Raw genomic sequence first — 21,890 nt, 5'->3', positions numbered from 1 at the left:
CTACTTATCTTAAGAATCATCTATAAAATTAGTACAATAATATCTAATTCATATGGTTTTTATGAGAACCAAATGAGATCTTGTATGTGAAGTGCTTAGTACGGTGCATGCACTTATTGAGTTACTATCTTTTCATAATAATTTTCATGGCTAGTCTAACATTCAGTGAACAAATATTTGTTTAGTACTTAACAGTGTTATTGAATGAAACTTGGATCCACTAGCCTGCACACAGTAAAGCCAATCTACTGACACCACGTTGTGGTGAAGGAAAGTGCAACATTTATTGTAAGGCACCATACAAGGAGTCCTGGTCAGCTAGTGCTCAAAAAGCCCAAACTCCCGGATGGGTTTCAGCAAAGCATTTTTAAAGGCGAGGTGAGGGAGGGGTGTCACAGGATATGTGATTAGCTCATAAAAAATTCTCTGGTTGATGGTGAGGTTACAGGGTGGTGTGTCAGAGGGGTTAACATTATCAATGCTTAGGCACCCGTGGGACTGGGGGCTATGTGCTCATGGTCATCAAGTAGTTAATTTCTTCCATTTAGTGGGGGTTTTAGTATCTGTAAAGCAACTCAGGAAATGTGCATCAGATACTATAATCTAGATGCTTCAGAGGGGAGCTAAAGCAGAGGCTATGGGGGATGGGTCTGTCCCGGGAAGGCCCCATAGAGTCCTGCTCAGTTACAATATGAGCCCGGAGTTAGGGAAGACAGCAGTGAACAAGATGGGCGAAGAAAAGCCCTCATGGAATATACGTGCAACAGCAGGAAATTGCTGACATTTGACCATTTTTGATGTTAAAAAAAGTCACAATTTAATATGAATCAACCTAATAATTGGGTAGTAGTCTATAAACAAATCAAGTAATTCTAAATTGTGGAAGTGCTATGAAAGAAAGCATAATGGGAAATAGATTTTGAGATAAAGTGTAATGCGAAATAGCTTATAGATGGAATAGACTATAGCAGCCTCACTGAGAAGGCTTACACTTGAGCTAAGGACTGAAGGTAAGACTGACCCAAGTACTTAAGAATGAGGGAAGAACTTGCCATGTGAAAAACCCAAAATGAAAAGACCTGTAGGCAGGAAAAAGTTTGGCATGATAATAGGATTAGCCGAGGATCAAGCAAGATAGTATGGGTACGGATTTGTTATTTTTGAAAAAAGGATGGACATTCATTTCTTCATGGTGGTATGAATGCCCAGTCATGCTTAGAGTCAAAGAATAGATGAAATATCGTCCTTCACTCCCTGTTAGTCCCGTGATTATAGGCTGAGGCCTGGGTAAAGGAGATTTCATAGGCTACACTTATTTTGTCCAATATTATAGTGGCATTTGAAACTGTCCATTTTGCAAGAATGATAAACGACCAATTGTTCTATGAAAATGAGTAATTTCTATGAGGTATTACAATGTTGAAATGCCTGTATCCATTGAAACTGAACAAGAGTTAGTTGTGTATGCTCTTGGGAATGGACTTGAGTCAAGCAGACCTACCTTCATACCTTAAGACTTGCCTCAATTCAATCCCACTCCAAGTTCCATAGGCATTAACATGTTTAGTGATTCAAAGCTAAAGTTACCTCCTAAGTTTGGTATACAGCTCATTCATAAATCTTATTTCTAACATTTTGGCCACATTATTTATGATTGCCCCTACAGGAAAATGTTATGAATGCTACAGTATTTATTATAATGTAGCCTTGCATATAATCACCTAATAATTACTACCCCACATATTTTTAAATAGCCAATTCTTTCCTAGGAGGGATATATTTAGTAAGCCAAATAAAATGAGAAATTCCTACTTAAACAGAAGTGTTTTTAGTTGCTTGGAGTAAAGGAAGCAAAGTATTACTTTTATAATCCACTGGTTTGCTGGCTTTAAAAATACTGTACTTACGTTGCCTAATATTATGCAAAAAAAATTAGGTCGTCGCATTTATTTTTTATACTACAGAAAGTAAATTAGTTTTAATTACTATTTTCTCATACAGCAAGTAACTATATAAACATAAGCTATGAGCACAGAGGAAGGTGCTTGGCTGTAGGGAAAGGAAAAAACTGTTTTCCTAGTAATTTTATTTTAGATTAAAACATCAACTAATTTAAGTTCAGTGTAGTTTTAAATTTATCTACTATTGAAAAAATCAGTGAAATTCACATTAAAAAATTTCATTTTACTTAAAACTTTAAAGATAGTATTCCTTTGCTAATCCTCTTTAAAATGTGGATTTCTATTGTTGCCTTTATTTAGAACATTCTATTTCTTAATATATTTTAATTCTAATGAGAATAAGACAGCTACACCAAGGGGCCTGGGGAATAACAAACAGCATAACGTTCTCTTTGGTATGTTTCACTATTAAATGCAAACCAGTCATCATTGTTTCCAAATTTGTCTCTGTGTCTGTCCTCTAATATGTGTAGTTAGCCCCATTTTCCTTACCAGATCTTTCCATTTAGTTCCAGGATGAAGGCAGACTTAAAACTATTCCTTCCTTTCTGCACAGGGAAGTCAAAGTGGAAAGCAACTTCCTTTTCTTTCCTTAACTGACATCAGATTAAATAAAACAACACAACCATATTGCCATTACAGTTTCTTATACATAGAAGACATGCAATAAAAAGTAAGCAATAAAAAGTAACTCTTGTCGTTGTGGTTGACATTATTGTCATTACTGATCCAAGTACTTGTTTCCTTAGAAACCCAAGGCTTAAGCAGCCATCAGCTTCAGTCCTGTAAAAACTGACACTTTCTTACAGAGTCAAAACCAGTTTCAGCAGGGAGACTGCCTTCTATCTGAGGATAATGAAAGTTTTTGGCCATGAGACATCATGTACTCTTATGATTTTACTAACTTTTTTAAGACTCAGGTAAACTATTGATTGGTCTCAGCATCTCTGAACAAACTAATGGTAATTCTGATTTTATTTACTTTTTAAAATTTGCTCGCAGTGACTTACGCTTTGCTGATTGGTTTTAGACAAATCATTTAGAAAACACTGGAAAGAATTCCTAGGGATTAGCATCTGTTTCTCTTGAAAGCAGAATTACTCATCCATCTGTATATTCATAATAAGAAATGTTTGTTCTCTACTTGTATGAAACATTGCTTGGAACTTTGTACAGAACACTCTGCTACTTTCCTCAAATTTCTCTCTAAGAAACCAATGTGAACAGTAAATGATTTGGAACATATTTATCGTGCTGTGTTACAATGTCTGATAGCGCTGCAAGTAAAATGAAGTTTCTCGTGTACAGTTAACCCTAAGGACTAGTCATATGGTCTTTATTATTCTCACTAAAAATACTTATTGACCTCAGGAATGTTCAGCAGTCTTTGCATGTCCATTGTTCATGCATCACCCAAAAGACACATTTTTTTTCTGTTGGAGAATAAAGATTTTTAAAAATACCTAAACTTACAAGTAAAGTGAGGTAAAGTGGTACTATTTTAGAACTCCGGAATGCTGAGGTGTCCTAAAGTCATCTAGGGTGATCTTTCACGTGATACATCTCCTCTCCAATTGGGATCACTAGTTGTCTAATACAGCCAGACACAGGATACGCTCAGTCTTGAAAGACAACCCATTACTTTTTTAAATTCTGCACTCATTCGTACTTTATAAACTTTCACCTAGTTTAATTCTGGAGCGACTTTGTTGGTCTATTTGTTTTCTTCCTGGCTTACATGTCCTTCCTTCCGTCTTTTATTTATGACCTTGTAAAATCTGCTTTCTCTTTAGGCCACTGGTTTCTTCAAGTTTTTCAACTTCTTTTTGTTTTTATTGGGAAGGGCACTATTCATCTGAATTTTGTTTTTAAAACTTGCCTTTCCTATAGTCATATTCCCATTAGAATCCTGGCCATTGGTATAACACTTATATCTTTCCTGAACATTTTTTTAAGTTTTTATTGAATTTGTTACAATACTGCTTCTGTTTTATGTTTTGGTTTATTGGCCCTGAGGCATGTGGGATCTTAGCTCCCCGACCAGGGATCGAACCCACACCCCCTGCATTGGAAGGTGAAGTCTTAACCACTGGACCGCCAGGGAAGTCCCTTCCCTGAACATCTTTGAAATTCTGTATCCCACAGTCTCAAATGACTATGACTGGATTTGCTTTCATTTGTATTGATGAGCTCTACAATGGCACCATCTCATGTCTCCAGGGTTCTCATAGTTCATATGGAAAGTACACTACCAGATAATCTATCCCAGAGATATGGAACGAAAAGGCTCCCAGACCAAATTAAATCAAATCAATGTAAAACACATAGCAAGAAGCAAAGGGAAAGAACTAGCGTAGGTTAATGACTTAGGATAAGGTGCAAGCAACGTGGAAGAACCACACCACCTGAATCCTAAGTCCACAATGCGGATCTCTCTCTCTCTCCCTTGCCTCTCCCTCCCTCTGTCATGCCCCCCTCCCTTCCTCCCTCCCTATATAGATTTTGCCCTCATAATGGTTCCTTACAAATATTGAGAGCCACTAATATAGATAAATGGTGAGAGATAAAATGGTTGATGTAGATTGGGACAAAAAAAGATTTGAAGGTCAAGCTAAGGAATGTGAGCCTGTGTCCTAAGCACTGAGTATAGTACATGGCACCTAGTGATAGTGATACAAAAAATGATTTTATTCATTATTTTAGTGAGTTTTGTGATCATGAAGAAAATCTGCTTAGAAAAGGTAATTTTTTAATATATTGAACTATTTTTTTACCACTAGTAAGAGAATAAAAAGATATGTGATAATTTGGAGGAAACATTTTTTAAAAAGAGGAAAAGTGCTTTAGCATTAAATTCAAAATTGGCTTTACCTTTTGAATCCTATTCTCCCAAGCAGGCCTTCCACAGAAATGAGTCTAGCGTATCTGGAGTCAGTTCTCTCTGCTACCACATTTATAACTCTAAGGGAAACAGCTTTACCTTATGATCCAGTTAACCCTACCTTCTCAGTAATATCTTTTCTAATTAGCACCAAAGGTAACTTCCCCTCTTCAGAACCTTTCTAGTATTTATATCTCTTTTCTCATCTGGTCTTTATTTTTTTTTACATTTCTGCCTTTATTATAACTATTTATGTTACAGTCTATTTAACTTAATTTTAAGATTCTTAAAAATAAAAACCATCTCTTATTTATATTTGTATTCTCCACAGGGCTTCTCATGATACCTTCTTTACACATAGATGATATTCAACAAATATTGTTGAATGCATGGAACAACTATTACACGACCCAATTTATTATCCCAGGAATCAACTCAGAAAGTAGCAATCACCTCCTAGAACAGGGGTCAGCAAAACTTTTCTGTAAATGTTAATAACTGTTTTTGAGTTTGCAAGGCAAGAGGCAAAATCAAGGGTATTACTTAAGAACTTATGTAACAAGAAAGAAAATAAGTTTTCACAAAATTTTTATTTATGAAATTTAAAATATATTAATGTAGTATAATTTTTTGTGATACAAGTCTACTAATGAGAAAAACAGAATTCTTTTGCAAGGGGGATAACATTTAGCTTATTACAGTTTCCTATCATCAAAATTTCATTTGTTAATGTGACTTAGAATGAGATTTTGCATGTTTTACATATTTCATCTTTGAAAATTCTTTTCACACAGATATGTACTGCCAAATACTGCAGTTCATGAGCATATGATTTTAATTGAGCATATTCATTGCTTGGAAGGAATTTATAAAATTCTGTTAGATTCTTCTCTTGGTAGTTGCCTTTTAGAATGTCATTATATTGTACATTAGTCATTTCCAATTGAAGTTATAGGTTGAACTTCTCAAGTGAACAGTTAAATGGATTTTGAATATAGAAATTTCTTGCATCTAGGTCTGAAAAATGCTTTAGAAATGCTTTTGAAAGTGAAAATGCTTTTCACTTTCAAAGGCTGAAAGTGTTTGAGCTCAGAAAATCTACCCACCGCAAATTTGTGTGGAAATGGAGATCTCACTTCTTGTTTTAATTTTTGACAGCACAGGAAGTGTATAAAGCTGTTTGACATTACTTGTGATTAAAACATTAGTTGTCATCAAAATGACTTTATCACAGTATGTTTCACATGTGAGCATTGTTTTGCCCTGCAATTTTTGGTTAAATTCATAGATAAGCATTAAATGAGTCTGTAGCAAAATCTAATTTCTAAAGCCATTTATCATTCCATAATAGAGGTTGAGGGCAGTTCTTCTCATTCAAAAAAACTTCAATCATAGTCTCAAAAATCTCAATAAAACTTTATCCCTGCTAAGCCATCAAACTGCTACATGTTAGAGAAAGTCAGGATATTCAGTTTCTATTTTGACAAAAAAAATTCACAGAACCACGGAAGGTTAAATTTACAAGAGTCAATGATAACATATGCTAGATTCAAGTATTTTCCTCAGAGTACCTGATAGTGAATAATACAATAAATAAACATAGCTCTAAATATCTTAACATTTTCACAAGTTTTGTTAATTCGTCTAGTTAGTCTTTCTCTTATCCATTGCTAATCCATTGCCATCAGTTTTATCACATTTTAGCAGATACCACTTCAGGTTGAACTGATTTAATGTTTTAACTTACTTGAAATTATTCTTACCTATAGTCACTCCACAAACTATTCATACAGGTTAATGCTTCAGGCACTTCAAACTCAGCAATGACTCCTCAAAAACAGCTGAGTAGTATTACTAACATCTGTCGATTAATCAAGAGGCAAGGAAAACCACTTGAAAGCATTTGCCTTATTTTTCAATTGACTATTGATGCTGCTCCAGTGTCCTTGACATTTTAAGCAACTGTTCTTGCCAAAATGCTAAGAAACGAGTTTATTTTTGCTGCACGATTTAATTAAATCTATCAATAAGCAACTTTGTTGGACTAACAAATGAGCCACTCAGAAACTTTAGTTGCAACTTCATTTTCAAATTTTTGTGAAGAATTTTTATTGTGATAAGATACTCCGTTTTAGGTTTCCTAATTTTTCTAACTGTTACACTTCTGTGAGGTGGGAATATTGTGTCAAGTGCTTGGTATGATAATGTTGATGTATATTGTACTTTTTTAAGCAAAACTATAGTGTCATTGCATAATAAATAAAGCTTTCACATCTAATTTGATCACAAAATAATCCACATTCCGCTGTGCCTTAAAAATACAACATTCAAAGCCCACTGTTTTCTTCTTTTCTTGTTTTGATACAACAGATATGCACTGATAATAAAATCTCACAATGAGTCAATATATGTTCCTCTCAAAACACTGTCAAGCTATACTTGCATCACTGTAATCTGCAATACAACAAGCAGTAGTGGGAAGCAATGAGTGCCTTTTAGTCTCTGCCACAATGACATTATAGCACAAAGCAGTCACAGACAATACATAAATGAATGAGCATGACTGTTTTCCAATAAAACTTTATTTACAGATTCTGAAACTCTAATTTCGTGTAATTTCCACATCTTGAAATATTATTCTTCTTTTGATTTTTTCAACATGTGAAAATGTAATAACTATTCTTCGCTCACAAGCTCTACAAAAAGAGGGGATGGATTGGGTTTGACTTGCAAACCATAGTTTACCAACTTTGTTTTAGGATTTGGCTTTGAGGAAATACTGTTTGCTTACTTAACTTTATTCCCAATTAAGCTATTTGAAGCAAATTTTCTGGAGTCATGTGTGATTGAAAACTAGAATATTCTTTTTTACTGAGATATAATCAATATAACATCATGTAAGTTTCAAGTGTACAATGTAGTGATTTGGTATTTGTATATATTGAGAAATAATGACCACAATAAGAAGAATATTCTTCATAAGGGTATGTTCATTAGAGTTGTCATGCACACAGGAGTATAACACAAAAAATTAGAATGTGACAAACATACTTCACATCTAGGCTACTTAGAAGATACTGACTTTGGTGGATAGTACAAAGGTGGACTTTGTGCTGCCTCAGTATTTTTATTTTAAAAACGCAAGACCATTACATTAACTATAATTAGAGATTTTAGGTGAGCCAAAACATCATTTAAACATTTCACTTATTTGGGAAAGAAGCCCAGGATAACTCCCAAACCTGGGCAGTGTATCAACAGTAGGCTTTCAGAACACCAACCCCTCCTTCATTTATTGAGGGTCTGGATGGATTTTCTGGGAGCTGCACCAGTCTTCATTTCTTATCTGTGTTATTTAGGGCATCAGAGGCAGCCCAGGAAGAATGGGACTGGCTGGGTCTCCAGGTCCTCAAGGAGCAAAGGGTTCATCGGGCCTTCCAGGAAGCCCAGGAGTTCTAGGCCCGAAGGTACTTTCATGTTTGTTCTGATGGATGAGCAGTATTGACCATCCTTCCTGGCCCTGAGTTTACTGGCTAGGTCACAGGATGGTAAGACTGATAGCTTTTAATAAAATTTGGCTAACATGAAAACACATTAGGAAAAAACGAAAGTGTGTGGCCTTGACACAGCCATCTCCCGTGATAGCCACAGTGCATGTCATTTGCCAAAACTACTCATAAACCCAGGACTGGTGATGCTTTAAAAAATGTTCTTTGACTCATTTTGGTTCTTCTTTCCTTTCTGTCATCCACCTTCTCTGCCAAAACAGAAAAATCTTATTTACTTCCAGTTGCATACTTTCTCAGTTATACTTCCTGTTCCCCTACTTCTGAACCTAACCAACCAATTAATAAATCTGATAGGAGTACAGATTATTTCTTAAAGTCAAAGTGATAGTAATTGTCTTGCCTTAACATTCATTGCCAGGAGTATTGCCACATGGCAATAGGCTTTCCATACAAAACCTCTCTTAGAAATATCTCAGTGCAGATTTGACCCAGACAACCAAGAGACTAGTCCCGTAGCTAATGCTATTTCATAAAAGACTAGGATTAAGACACTGGCACCCTCATCATTATTACCTCTTAATTTGATTTTCAGAGTTCCACTTATAAAGAATTTCTAGGTATTCTGACCCATATGGGTAAACTGAAAATGATGACCCAGCAGCTTACTGTTTAAAGTTTGAGTTCTGTTAATGTTTATACCATGAATATCCCTTTCCACTGAAATACAAGATAGCTGACCAAATGCTAAACCTAGGAAAATAAATAAGAAAGATCCCTACCTTTTATGCGTGAATCTGCAAAAAAAAAAAAAAAAAAAAAGATCCAGTTTGTCAAGTCCCAAAGCTGTATCTTTATCTCAATACAGTGAAGGATAATTTGCTAATCTTAAAGCTTTGGTCAAAGTCTACCAAGCATCATTTTTCATTACCTTATCTATAAACTCCACATGATTCTTGTTTATTTTTAGAAATGGTAAAAGCTATTGCAACCCTCACTTCAAAAACAAAATAAAAATAAATTTTAAAAGGACTTGACTTTTTAAAATAAAATAATGATAATAAAGTATGTCTTAAAAGTGAACTTTTAGGGGATAAAGAGGACTGGTATCAAAGGAATCTTGGGAAACAGATAATTGAAATTTCTTAATGATGGAATTGAAAAGATACTCATGGCAAAAACCAGGGTTCACACTTCAAGAGATTCTGCTCTGTTTCTGATATCAGATAGCTGAATCATCTCTGTAAGAAAAACACAGCAAAATAATTTCAATTCAAATAAAATAAAAGTTCCATCGCATACAAACGCCTCCACACATCCTACACCCTCACTATTCTCTCTGTAGCCCCACTATCCTCCTCCTACTTTTGCAGGCCCCCTCTTCCCTCCTCTTTCCACAGTCATGACCACAATCTCTGGAATTCTATTTCCCTGCTGCCACACTTCTCGTTCATTGTAATCAAATATTATGTATATGGAAACTATTGGTGGGGAGAATGATCATGCAGATTTTGACTTCTCTAGTGCCTTGTACACATGCCTGAGGATGGGCCAGTATTTAGATTTCATTTAAAAGCCAATATGTTTACAGGTTCTAAAGTCAAGATAACCTTTCTTTTATTTTTTTGTCCGTAGGGTGAACAAGGGCTAGCTGGTCAACCTGGAATTCCAGGTAAAAGAGGTCACCGAGGAGCACAAGGTGATCAAGGACCATGTGGAGAGCCTGGCATGAAAGGGCAGTCTGTAGGTGACAACTCAGAAATTCACTAAGCACTTATTCTACAGACCAGGCCAACATCGTACAATAATGGTTATCATATCTATTCACATTGCAGGGAGAACATGGTATTCAAGGTTTGACAGGTTTCCAAGGATTCCCAGGCCCCAAAGTATGTTTACATATTTTCTGCTCATTTCTGGCTATGTTGAAATACCAATGTTGAAATACCAATGTTCAACATCTGTTCAAAAACCAGATGTTGAAATACCAATATTTAATCTCTGACTTGAGCTTTTGTTTTTTTAATCGCAAAATTTCAGTTGGTACAGAGTAATATATTTGAGTTTTGAATATGTTAATTTTGACTTATGTAACTATATATTTTCCTAGCAATTTTATGGAATAATTAGCTTTTGTCTCTTCTCATTCTGTTTTCCCAAACATTTTATTTGAAAAATTTCAAACATAAAGTTGAGAGAATGAGTAAACACCTATATACCTATTACCTAAATTCTACCAAAACATTTTACTCTACTTGCTTGACTATGTACCTACCCATCTATTTATACCTCCTCCTCTCTCCATCCATTTTTGATGTATTTTGAAGTAAACTGTAGACCTCAGTACAATTCCTCCAAAATACTTAAGCCTGTACTTCATTAACTATCAAGTTCCATTTTTAAGAGCCAATTCTTAATACGTTGGTACAAGGTTATTTCATGTACTAAATGTTCATATTTTGGCTTTTTTTTAATTGTGTTTCTAGGGTCCTGAGGGAGATGCTGGCATTGTTGGAATATCAGGTCCTAAAGGTCCTATTGGACAGAGGGTAAGTATGAAGTCGTTCTGCCTTCCCAGATATTGTGATTCTTTGTTGACTACAGGAATTAGGGTTAAGAACTCTAAAATAAATATACTCCAAATTAATAACTTTAAAAAATGACTCTTAAAACAGAAACTCATTAGAGCACATGCAGACATTCTCAACCTTTTTCAGTTCGTTTGTTAGTTTGAGCAAAAGACCTCACAGACCACCTGTACTGCCCAGTTCTTACTTTAAAAAAAAGAATTAATGTAACTACTGGATAATATATTTATTAACTCATACCAGTTAATAAATATATTATAAAAAACATAAAGCAGTTTCATGTTATAAGCATTAATATAACCAGGGACTAGAGACCACCCCCATGTACCACCTGGAGGAGGCTTGTCTATGACCAGAGCTTCTCAGACCACACTTTGAAAAATGTTTCCCAATAGCTGTGTTTCCCTGCTTAGGGGTGGGTATCCCCAGAGAGTAACGAGAAACTCCTTAAAGAGCTGGAAAGGTCAGGGCTCTGAAGAACTCCAGTTAGCTGTTTAGTGCCTGAAATTGCAAACTGTAGTGAACGTAAATAGGATAGATAAGTCACCAGCAGTAACTGGTTATTGTTTTTGTTTGTTTGCTTTTTTATTAACCACACTCTCCTAACTGATGAGATGATCTATAAAACTAAAGAGAAAAAAGGTTAAAAATAAAAGCCAAGCACTGGTTTGACTGTGGTAGTAGCACCTCTACGGCTAACAGCAGCTGCTAAGGCAAGGGTGGAGAGAGCTGAGAGGAAGGAGAGCAGTGCAGATAGAGGAGAACTGAGTCTTGAAGAAGAATTTTAAAACTGAAAACCACTATCTTGTGCAAATATTAAATGAAAAGTCAAATTTTTAAAATCCTACGCCGCTTCCCTAACTCTTATAATAAATTATTTCCTATAATACAAAGAGCAGTGTTATCATGGGCAATGTTTATTTAAAGACCCGTCTCAACATTTCTCCAGGTGCAAATGTATTAGTTATTTTTATGATTTCTGAAGAACCAGGGAAAGCTTGTGCTTTTAGGTAAAGTCCAATTCTTTATCATCCACAGGTGGGTTATGTATGGATAGGCTTCTCTGTAATAAATATTGGTTTTAAGTTCTTACATAAAGTTCCCCAGTAATTAAATTCATTCATTCTGATTTTATTAAGTTCTCAATTAATTAAATCCTTTCTTTATATTGTCAAAGAGAAGTTGGCTGCCTGCCTAGCCTCTGTCCTAAGCAAAGTCATATGAGGTGCTGTGTCTCTATAAGCCAGGATCTGAACCTATACTGCTTTGCAGCTCCAGAAATTTTATCAGCTCTCCAATAGTAAGGTTATGGTAACTAGTTCACAAATACTAATTTATAAGTGCAGATATTCCTATTAAGTCATTGTAGAGACAAGTGAAAAGTCTTGCTAGGTTAATATTTAGCAAAAAACTATTATGTACCGGGTACTGGTGTTCAGTTTATGTCCCTATATCATTTACTCCTCATAAAAATCCTGTGAGAGGTGCTATTATCCCCGTTTTGCTGGTAGGGAAACTAAATCTCTGAAAGGTAATTTGCTGAAAGTCATATGTGGCTAGTATGTAGAGGAGCTGGAATTTGAATCCACATCTGACTGACTGAATAATATGTACACATCATTATTTCAGAGAGTTAGATCATGGTCAAATTTATTAGACTGACACTTTCTTGGCTTTTTTTTTTTCCCAGTAATAAGCCAATCTAGAGGATATATTTGATTAGGATAAGAAATCAAGCCTCTTGATTGTGGACCTTTGTGATTTGGGAACCATATTTAAAAATTATCACTTAAAGTAGATCTTCATATTTAAAAGTGCTTTCATTAGATTTACTTTTTAGAGTATCAGGTAATTTCTCTCATTCTAAGCCAACTTAATCTTAAAGCTATTTGTCAATAGACTGAATGGCATTATAATTATCTCCACTGAGTATTTTCTGTATCTTGGCAGGAGCTGGACAAAGAGAAAGCCTGTTAGATAGCCACATTTATATATGCCACGTTAAGTGGAGCTAGAAACATTGAAATTTGAAGCTAGTGGTAGCAGGGGTGGAGGTTGAGGGAAAATAACTAAAACATGTATTTTGTATTCATTAAGAAATGACAGGCTCCATTTTTAGTTTGGGAGGAGTTGACCAGAGATCCAGCTTATTCAAGGTTACCTTCATAATCAAATAGCAGCTTACACTTTCAAAACTGTTTTTCACATTTAGTTCTCACAATGGCCCTGTGAAGTAGGCATTCTTATTTTACTGATGAAGAAGCCAGAAGTTTAACTGGTCACAAATGATGCCCTCTGGTTCTTTCCCATAATTTCTCTCAATTCCATGCTACATGTCACCCAAATATCTGCTTGTTCAACATCTATAAATAAATTTATTCAAAATTTTGTCCATGACTCTACATAGTCTTTGTTACATAAAGTAATTGCATTTGTTATGCAATGACACATATATAAAATGGCACCACTGAAGCTATCACCACATAAAAATTGTAATGCTGATTTATCAGTTTGTTAGAAATTAGAGATTAATTCTCCTCATGGGAAACCATAATAATATGCAGAATTGCATCAAATCAAAATTACTATGATTTCTGCCAATAACATAAGATTTTGTAATAAAAACTGGAATTATGTGGACATGGACTATTTTGCCATTGTGCAAGAAATTTTCTAGAATTTTCCTGAATTATACTGGCATTGAGACTGACTGTTTTCTTTTTTTTTTTAACCCCAACAGGGAAACACTGGCCCCCTTGGCAGAGAAGGTATAATGGGCCCAACAGGTAGAACTGTAAGTTTGTCACAATACAGGTTTTTTTTTTTCCTTTTATATATATATATATATATATATATATATATATATATATATATATATATATTTTTTTTTTTTTTTACTTAATCCTATTCTAGAGTAATCCACAAGGGATCACCCTGGGTATTTGAGAAGCAAGGATAAAAACAGATGTACATTTTCATCTGGAAGGTTATTCTTGAGAACTTAGAAATCTAATGTAATGAAAAGGTGTACAGAGTGAGGTACGCACTTAACTGGAGTTGAGAAAGGAAAGTAGCACTGGGTGGAGGAGGAGGGGTTGAGCATTATAAGCACAGGGGTGATCACTAAAGCAACAGAAAGAATCCATTTTCTGAAAGAGGGAGAATAAGAAAAGGTACGCATGCAGCCAAGATTTGAGTCTTTGGAAGTGCCCACAATAAAGGGATGAAATAGTTGGTGGGAAGAGCAGGAAAACCAGAAAAGCACAAGGTTAAGCTCAGTTTCGAGAAAGGAGTAGCTAACCGTGATCTTTAAGAGAATACATTGCAGTGGAAGACGGAGTACAGCTTTCAGTGAGGAAGGAAGTAAATAAAAATATTTAATAACTTTTCTCAAACTTTTGGAGTAGGTATGATTATTTGCATTCAAGACATAAGGAAACAGATGACATTTATAGTAGTTCACCTAGTTATTTAAGATAATACAGGTAGTGAATCATATAGATGATATTTCCTACTTCAAGAGCAGTGCTCTTTCCACTCCATTCAAGCTATGTCTGGAGAGGAAACTGAGAGAGTTAACATATGCCAGGGCCTTAGGGAATCTTGCTATGAAATAAAACAGAAATAAGACAGTGAGGTGGTCACAGGAGGGTTTTACAATACTAACAGTAGTATAAACATACAAGAGGAAAACTGAGGCTTGGAAAGGAAAGATTCATTCTCTGCAGGGAATCAGTATTTTGAATCATTTGAAAGTGTTGTGTCTATAGACACAGAGTTTTAAAATATAAAAGAGAATGTTTCAAACATTAAGTATCACTGTTCTCATTGATAAATTTAGAGAAGAATTCACCACCAAAGTTTCTGGCTATTTAATTTAAAAAAATGAAATGTGTAACTCAGTATGTCTCTAGATTTGCAGCATTTACCACTCAGAGCTATATAGTCTAAGAGGGAGGTTATAAGTGGGAGAAATCTCATATTTCAGTGGGTGGTTGGTTCTTCAGCAAGCTAAGGAACACATACTGTTCTGATTATGGAATGATTGTTCTCCTCTGTCAAAAATGTGAAATATTAATTGGTTAAGGAAAATATGATAAAGAAATGGCTCAGTTAAAATATCTTACTGTGCTTTGTTTACAGATAGTTCTTAAAGGCCCTTATAATGCTCAGCATGTACATCAAATTTTTTCCATCTATTTTTTCTATTCTAAGAAGAAACTTCTAAGGAAAGCTCACTATGAAAGAATAAGAATTTGAGAATGGCCAAAACACACTGTGGAAAAAAATAGTGGTGGGGGATGGAGGACTTGCTTTTCCAAAAAGGAAAACATTACTTCAGAGTCTTTGTAAATGACACTATGTGTTAGTACAAAGAATAGATCATTGTAACAGGCTAGAGCCCAGAATTAGATCTCAGACTAAATAGGAATTTAATTACAATGAAAATGGTATATCAGTTAGGATGATTTGGACTGCAAGTAATAGGAACCCTGAATCAAACTGGCATTAACAATAAGGAAACGTCTATCTCATTATGGGAATCCCAGAGTTAGGAAGGGCTTCAGATTTGGTTAATTTGGCGACTTAATCATGTTATCCAAGACTATTTCCATACATCTGCTCTGCCATCCTGAATGCTATCTTTATAATTAGGCTTAGGGCAAATGACTACAATTTCTCAGGAATCACATCTAGATACGATTATCCAAAGTGAAAAAGTGAACTGTATCCCTTGTCTTGGGAAAAATAAAACTTTTTCTATAAGTCTCCATTTACATTTTTTTTCCTCACGTCTATTCATCAGCCACACACCCATTCCTATAACAGTGATAGGGAAGGGAGACAAAATTCCTTTTAGTCTTACTACTGCTATAAGAAATTGTAACCCTATTTCACCCAATTTTTTAAAAATCTCAGATGAACTTTCAAAGACTTTGTTAAAAAAAAAAAAGAAAGAAAAGCAATTAAAAATCTCAGAAAAATCATCTAGGAAACTAAAGTATAGCTTAAGGGTTGGGGAGACCTTTTATATAAGATAGGAAATGTGAAAACTATAAAAGAACAGAAGACATATTTGAATGCTTGAAAATTTTTAATTTTTATGGCAAAAGATTCCATAAGTAAAACTAATATAATTGAGAAAAAGTAATTGCAAAGCATATACCATATAATGGGTAATATAAAGAGCTTTACAAATTGGTATGAAAAAGAAAATTTAGTAGAGAATTGAAGAATAAATGCAAAAGGTCAGTAATTATTTGAAAAACCAGTCTCCTAACTTTTAGTCAGAGAAATGCAAATTAAGGTAATAATGAGATATTACATCTAACCTCTCAGAAAGGGCTGTAGGAAGAAAGGTATTTTTGTTTATCACTAATAGAAATGTGAATTACAGCCTTTATGGAAAGGTATTTGTTAAAATATATGTACCTATACCCTATGACCAAGCAGTTCCACTTTGAGGAATTTGTCCCATATAAATAAAAGTACCCAATACACTAGGGAAATTTTACAAAGCTTTTTTTCACAGCACTGTTTGTAATGGCAAAAAAAAAAAAAAAAAAGTATGAAATCACATGAATGCTCATCTGTAGAGGAATGGTTGAGTAAACTCTGATCTATCCACTTTGTGGGATATTAATGCAACTATTAAAAATAATTATTTGTATCTAGTTTGGCTGACTTGCAGTTGTTTCATGATGTATTATTAAGCGTGAAAAATATGATGCGTAGAAGAGTATATGATATTAACATTATAAAAAATGACCAATCACCCCATACACATGTAAATACACGTGTCAATATCTGATTAGAAAAAAAGTATGAAGCGATATGTACCACGTTGTTAATACTGGATTGGAGGTGGAGGAGGGCATAAAAAAAGTTCTGTAAAGATATCTTAAAACTCAGCTTTTTAAAGTTGATATAGTAGTTTGAAATGAATTAAGGACAAGATAGGAAACACAAAAGAAGTAATATAGTGAATAATAATGAAACAGTATTTTTAGCCTGCAAGATTAACAAAAAGTGATAGTACATCATAGCATGTATCAGAAGAAACATGCACTCCCATATATTGCAAGTGTGAATGCAATTTCAAACAAACTTTCTGGAGGACAATTTTTATCAAAAATTTTTAAGAGTGCAAGGATATTTATCACAGTGCTGTTTATCATGACAAAAATTGGAAAAAAATTTAATAGGCAATTCATTTAAAATATCATACTTTTTAAAATACTGGTAAGCATTATGGTTAGGTGGGAATTGTAGATTGATATAGAAAAGCATTAATATTTTGAAGGTGCAAATTCAGGTTACAGAAAAGATGAGTAGTGTTATCTCATTTTTTAATAAATACACAATTTCCACAAGGAACATGAAAATATTAACAGGAATAACAGTAGTGACATCCAGCAACAGCAGAGTTCACATTGTCTTCAAGTGCACATGAAACATTCACTGAAATAAACCATATTTTAGATCATAAAACAAATTTTACTAAACTTAAAATAACAGAAGTCATGTAAGGTATATTCTCTGGCCATAACAGAATTAAACTAAGAATCAATAAACTAGAAAGATAATAGGAAAATCCCCAAACACTTGAAAATTAAACCTCACACTTCTAAATAATTCAAGGACCAGAGTGTCTCAAAGAAAGTTAGAAAATATTTTGAATTGACTGAAACTGTATACACAACGTATCAAAATTTATGGGATATAGCTCAGGAGAAATTTAAAAAAAGAAGATAAAAGAGAAGGAGGAAACCACCCTGGAAGCAGGGTTTTTCAAAGGCTGAGAGAAACAAATATTAGAAGAATTTAACTTTCTTAATTTTCTTTCTAAATTATTTTGCCTTTGATTGTCAGATCAGCTGTTTTGACTTAACTGAATGAATAAGTAGCATAACCCTCACTTTAAGGTGGAACTAGGCATAGCAAAACAGACATGGTGAGTCAGTAGATTGTATTTGTTTTGCTTTAACTTAGGAAAATCAGAATTTATATAACTTTAACTAAACAGGTCTTGCTAGATAGGAAAAAACCGAACAGAAATTATCATGTTTCTGGATACAGCCTCAATTACATTTGATAAATAACTATCAACAACACTAAACTAACATTTTTTTTTTTCTTTCAGGGACCCAGAGGTGAAAAAGGCTTTAGAGGTGAAACTGTAAGTTTAACTAAATTTGTGGTAATAGTATCACTGGTCACTAGGTTATAAGCTCTATGAAAACAAGGACCTTTTTTGATTTTTTCATTATTATGTCCCTGATACTTGTGGAATGAAAATAAAATTACAGTTTTCAGGAAGAAAACTAACCTATATGTAGAACTAACCTATATGGTATATTGCAGTGAAACCTGATAAGCCCTAAACATGTTGAAGAATCTGTCAGTCACATTCTTTCCAAATCACTGTGTGAAGTTGAATATTTGCCTTCTCAGGCATCAGGAGAGGAGGTGTGAGCCTTCTTCACCGGTGCCAGAACAGGAGGACTGTCAAGTCACTTTAGATATATACCACTAGATCCCGTCAGCACCCAAGAGGGCTGCAAAGCAGAAGCAAATCATTAGTTGTATATTTCAGCCAACTGGAAACAATGGTGAGAGGATGGGCAAAAGGTACACAGCATTTTCAGGACTAAATGGCTTACACTGGCACTATTTCCTATTTTTCTTGGATGTCATTTCTTCCAAGTTAAAGAAGATATTTTGTAAAGGGGCCACTGTCCCAGCAGAACTTATTAAAGCAGCAGTCATAAACAGAGGGCATGCATGGAGTGAAATGAGGGGTACTGAAACCAAATATAGAAGGCATATAGGAATAAACTTGAAGATAGCATTAAAGTCTTGCTTAAAAGGTCATGATATTATATAGTGACAGCTGAGATCTTTGCTTTTCACCATAGGGTAAGCTTGGGGCTCAGAGTAAATTATAGTTATATTAGTTTGCTGAGGAAGGAAATTTATGTGATTTCAGATAGCCTAAGAATCCTCAAAGGGTATTAAAATAGATGTGTTTAATTTGCAGCAATGTGTCCCTTATATTTTCTCAGCAGACTTACTTAACAGGAAGCAAGGATGTTTGCACACAGTGAAGCTATATGCCCCCACCCCCCCACCCCCTGCTCCCGCAGGAGAAGTGGAAAGGGAAAAGAAAAAATAGGGAGGCTTGGAATTAACCCATATTCCATACCTGTCTCCAACTGCCTCCCTGACCTATCCTCTCCAAGTACTGTGGCTAGAACGTAAGCTCCATCAAGATAGGAAACCTCGAGTGCCTATGACAATGGCTGTCACAAGCATTTCATGTGAAAAAAATTCCCTATTTGTACACGTATGTGACCTTCTTTCTCCAGATACAAAACATTAAGAAGAAAAATGATAAAAGGCTTGAAAATCACAGTTCTAAAGTGAATCTTGGAGATTACCTTCACCACACCTATTATGTTACACTCGAGATATCTGAGATCCATATGTGCAGCAGCTCCCTCAAGGACATGCAGCTAATTAGGTACAGAGATAAGACCAGAGCCCAGATCTTCCAAATCCCAGGCTACTGTGCTTTTCTATTAATCATAGTACCTCTCAGAAAATAAGGGTTAGGAGCAACTTGGGTAAGGAAGATGGTATGTACACATCCTTCACCTACTTTAAGAGCAGCCCACATACAGATTCCACATGAATGGATTCCTGATATGCAGTTATCCCCTAGGGCTTATAGGGCATAACTCATGAATTCACTCATTCCATCTTAATCACATTACTGTCTAATAATAAATCTTATTTAATATTACTAAACTCCCAATTAAACCCTCTAAACCAGTGGTTCTCAACCAGGAGCCATTTTGCTCCCCCTCCCAGGAGACATTTGGCAATGTGTGGAGACATTTTTGGTTGTCACAACTGGAGAAAAGGGAAAGGTTGCTAGTGGCATCTAGTGTGCAGAGACCAGGGATGCTGCTAAGCATCTACCGTGCAAGCTTCTCAGTTTAAGAATGAGGAAAGGGAAGCTCTCTGTACATAAGCCAGCCTAAAGTAAAGATCCTGAAACTAAAGATTGCATTTATGTAAAGGCAAAGTCTAACACAGTCAGGTTTAAGGACATACACTTACCAGTATTTTTCAAATTTAATGAAAAAAATATGTTACTTTTGAAGGATCATATGGGAATTGTGGGATTAAATGGAGAGACAGTCTATTTTCAAAGGTAGTGCTTTCACTACAGCCAAATAACCACTATAGCCATTCACATTAATTTGGTTCCCCTATAGGAAATTAACATAGACAATTGCAGTCTTATTATAAACTGTATGATAACCTTCTTTATATACTTGTTTATATAATATCTAGGGAGAGTGAATCACTTTTCCTTAGTGGTGGGTTAGGTAGAAGAATAAAAAAGAATAAATACTATATTGTTGGAATAATATTTTGTTTTACTTGGCCTTATTCTATGCATTTGCTTCACTGGGGTTGTCCTGTCCTGTCTTGTTTGGGTTGAAGTATTTCATTTTATCATATTTGTGATGATCTGACTCGTTCTGGGTAACAAGCTGAAGTGAACTCAGTAAAAACAGTTTCTTCTTTCTATGACAAAATGCTTTTTCACAGTCAAAGATAAGGTAGATATTTTGTACTGAACCTTCAGTGAGATTTTGCAAATGTCAGAAATATGCTAAGTAGAGTAAAATGTCAACTGTTTATTTTTACAATGCTGATCCAAAATGGAGAAACTTACTCAGCCAATTTCACTCCTGAGCCTCTGTATATTTAAATTTATTTATTTATTTTTGGCTGTGTTGGGTCTTCGTTTCTGTGCGAGGGCTTTCTCTAGTTGTGGCAAGCGGGGGGCCACTCTTCATCGCGGTGCGCGGGCCTCTCACTGTCGCGGCCTCTCTTGTTGCGGAGCACAGGCTCCAGACGCGCAGGCTCAGTAATTGTGGCTCACGGGCCCAGTTGTTCCGCGGCATGTGGGATCTTCCCAGACCAGGGCTCGAACCCGTATCCCCTGCATTGGCAGGCAGATTCTCAACCACTGCGCCACCGGGGAAGACCGAGCCTCTGTATATTTAAAAGGCTGTCTCCAACATGAAATCTCCCTAACTTGCCATGCCACTTCTGAGGTAAAAGTCTGATGCATTTTCTGCTTTAACCTATAATCATAAACCAGGCAAACTAAGAAATGTCCAGCAGGCATGGTGTTGGAGTACTCTATCCTTTTCAAGTTACTGTGTGTTGTTTGTTCTTATTGTCACAGTATATTTAGAATCAACAGCTTTGGCAATAAGATACTTAAGTCAAGCATAGCATTAACATTATTCAAAACTCAGTTGAAGATAAATTTTGCTTTGCCGTCTTTTAACCATAATCTGAATTTGACTCGGTGTAGTCTTAACATTCAATTGACCATCCAGTAAGTTAAATTTTGAGCATTCTTAACAGTGATTACTGTTGTTTCGTTTTGAAAAATGTCAGCATAACTTTTCACATTTTACTATATACCTTTCAACTATTCTAATTTCTAAATCAGTACTAGTTAATTTAAACATTATTCATTCATTCGTTACCAATCTTTGAACACCTACTATGTATTAGGCACTATTCCTGTTCCAGAAAATGAGAGGATGACTAAGACACTTTTAAAGGTCTGTAGGGACTTTCCTATTTGTTATGTACTATGGAATGCAGAAGTGGTTAGTTGAAGAAGAAGGTGGCAAGGTGGGTATATAGTTTTAAAGAAGTATTGGAAGAGGAATGGGAATTGAATAGATAGAAAAGGTAAGGAGAAGCATTCCTGGTCGAGGAAATAGCACATGCGGGAGAATTCATGTGTGAAAGAATTTGGATGATTCAGAGATCTGCAAGTGGTTGGTTACAGATGGGAGTGTAGGATGGGTTGGGGAGAGTAAGTGGAAATAAGGCCCAGACCTTGAAGAAGAGG

General features: G+C 35.2%; 1 protein-coding gene across 1 annotated transcript in view; it reads left to right on the top strand.

The window, feature by feature from the left end:
* COL24A1 (collagen type XXIV alpha 1 chain) overlaps positions 1-21,890 on the top strand; it is a 392,309-nt gene that overhangs the window by 343,685 nt on the left and 26,734 nt on the right. The window contains exons 48-53 of the mRNA XM_060024757.1: positions 8,202-8,309; positions 9,984-10,091; positions 10,184-10,237; positions 10,835-10,897; positions 13,677-13,730; positions 18,081-18,116. Coding sequence (XP_059880740.1) covers positions 8,202-8,309; positions 9,984-10,091; positions 10,184-10,237; positions 10,835-10,897; positions 13,677-13,730; positions 18,081-18,116 — 423 coding nt within the window. The remainder of the gene's footprint in view (positions 1-8,201; positions 8,310-9,983; positions 10,092-10,183; positions 10,238-10,834; positions 10,898-13,676; positions 13,731-18,080; positions 18,117-21,890) is intronic.

The sequence above is a fragment of the Delphinus delphis genome, chromosome 1, assembly GCF_949987515.2.
Source record: "Delphinus delphis chromosome 1, mDelDel1.2, whole genome shotgun sequence".
NCBI classification, from domain to species: Eukaryota; Metazoa; Chordata; class Mammalia; order Artiodactyla; family Delphinidae; genus Delphinus; species Delphinus delphis.
This window is presented reverse-complemented; position numbering and strand designations above follow the sequence as displayed.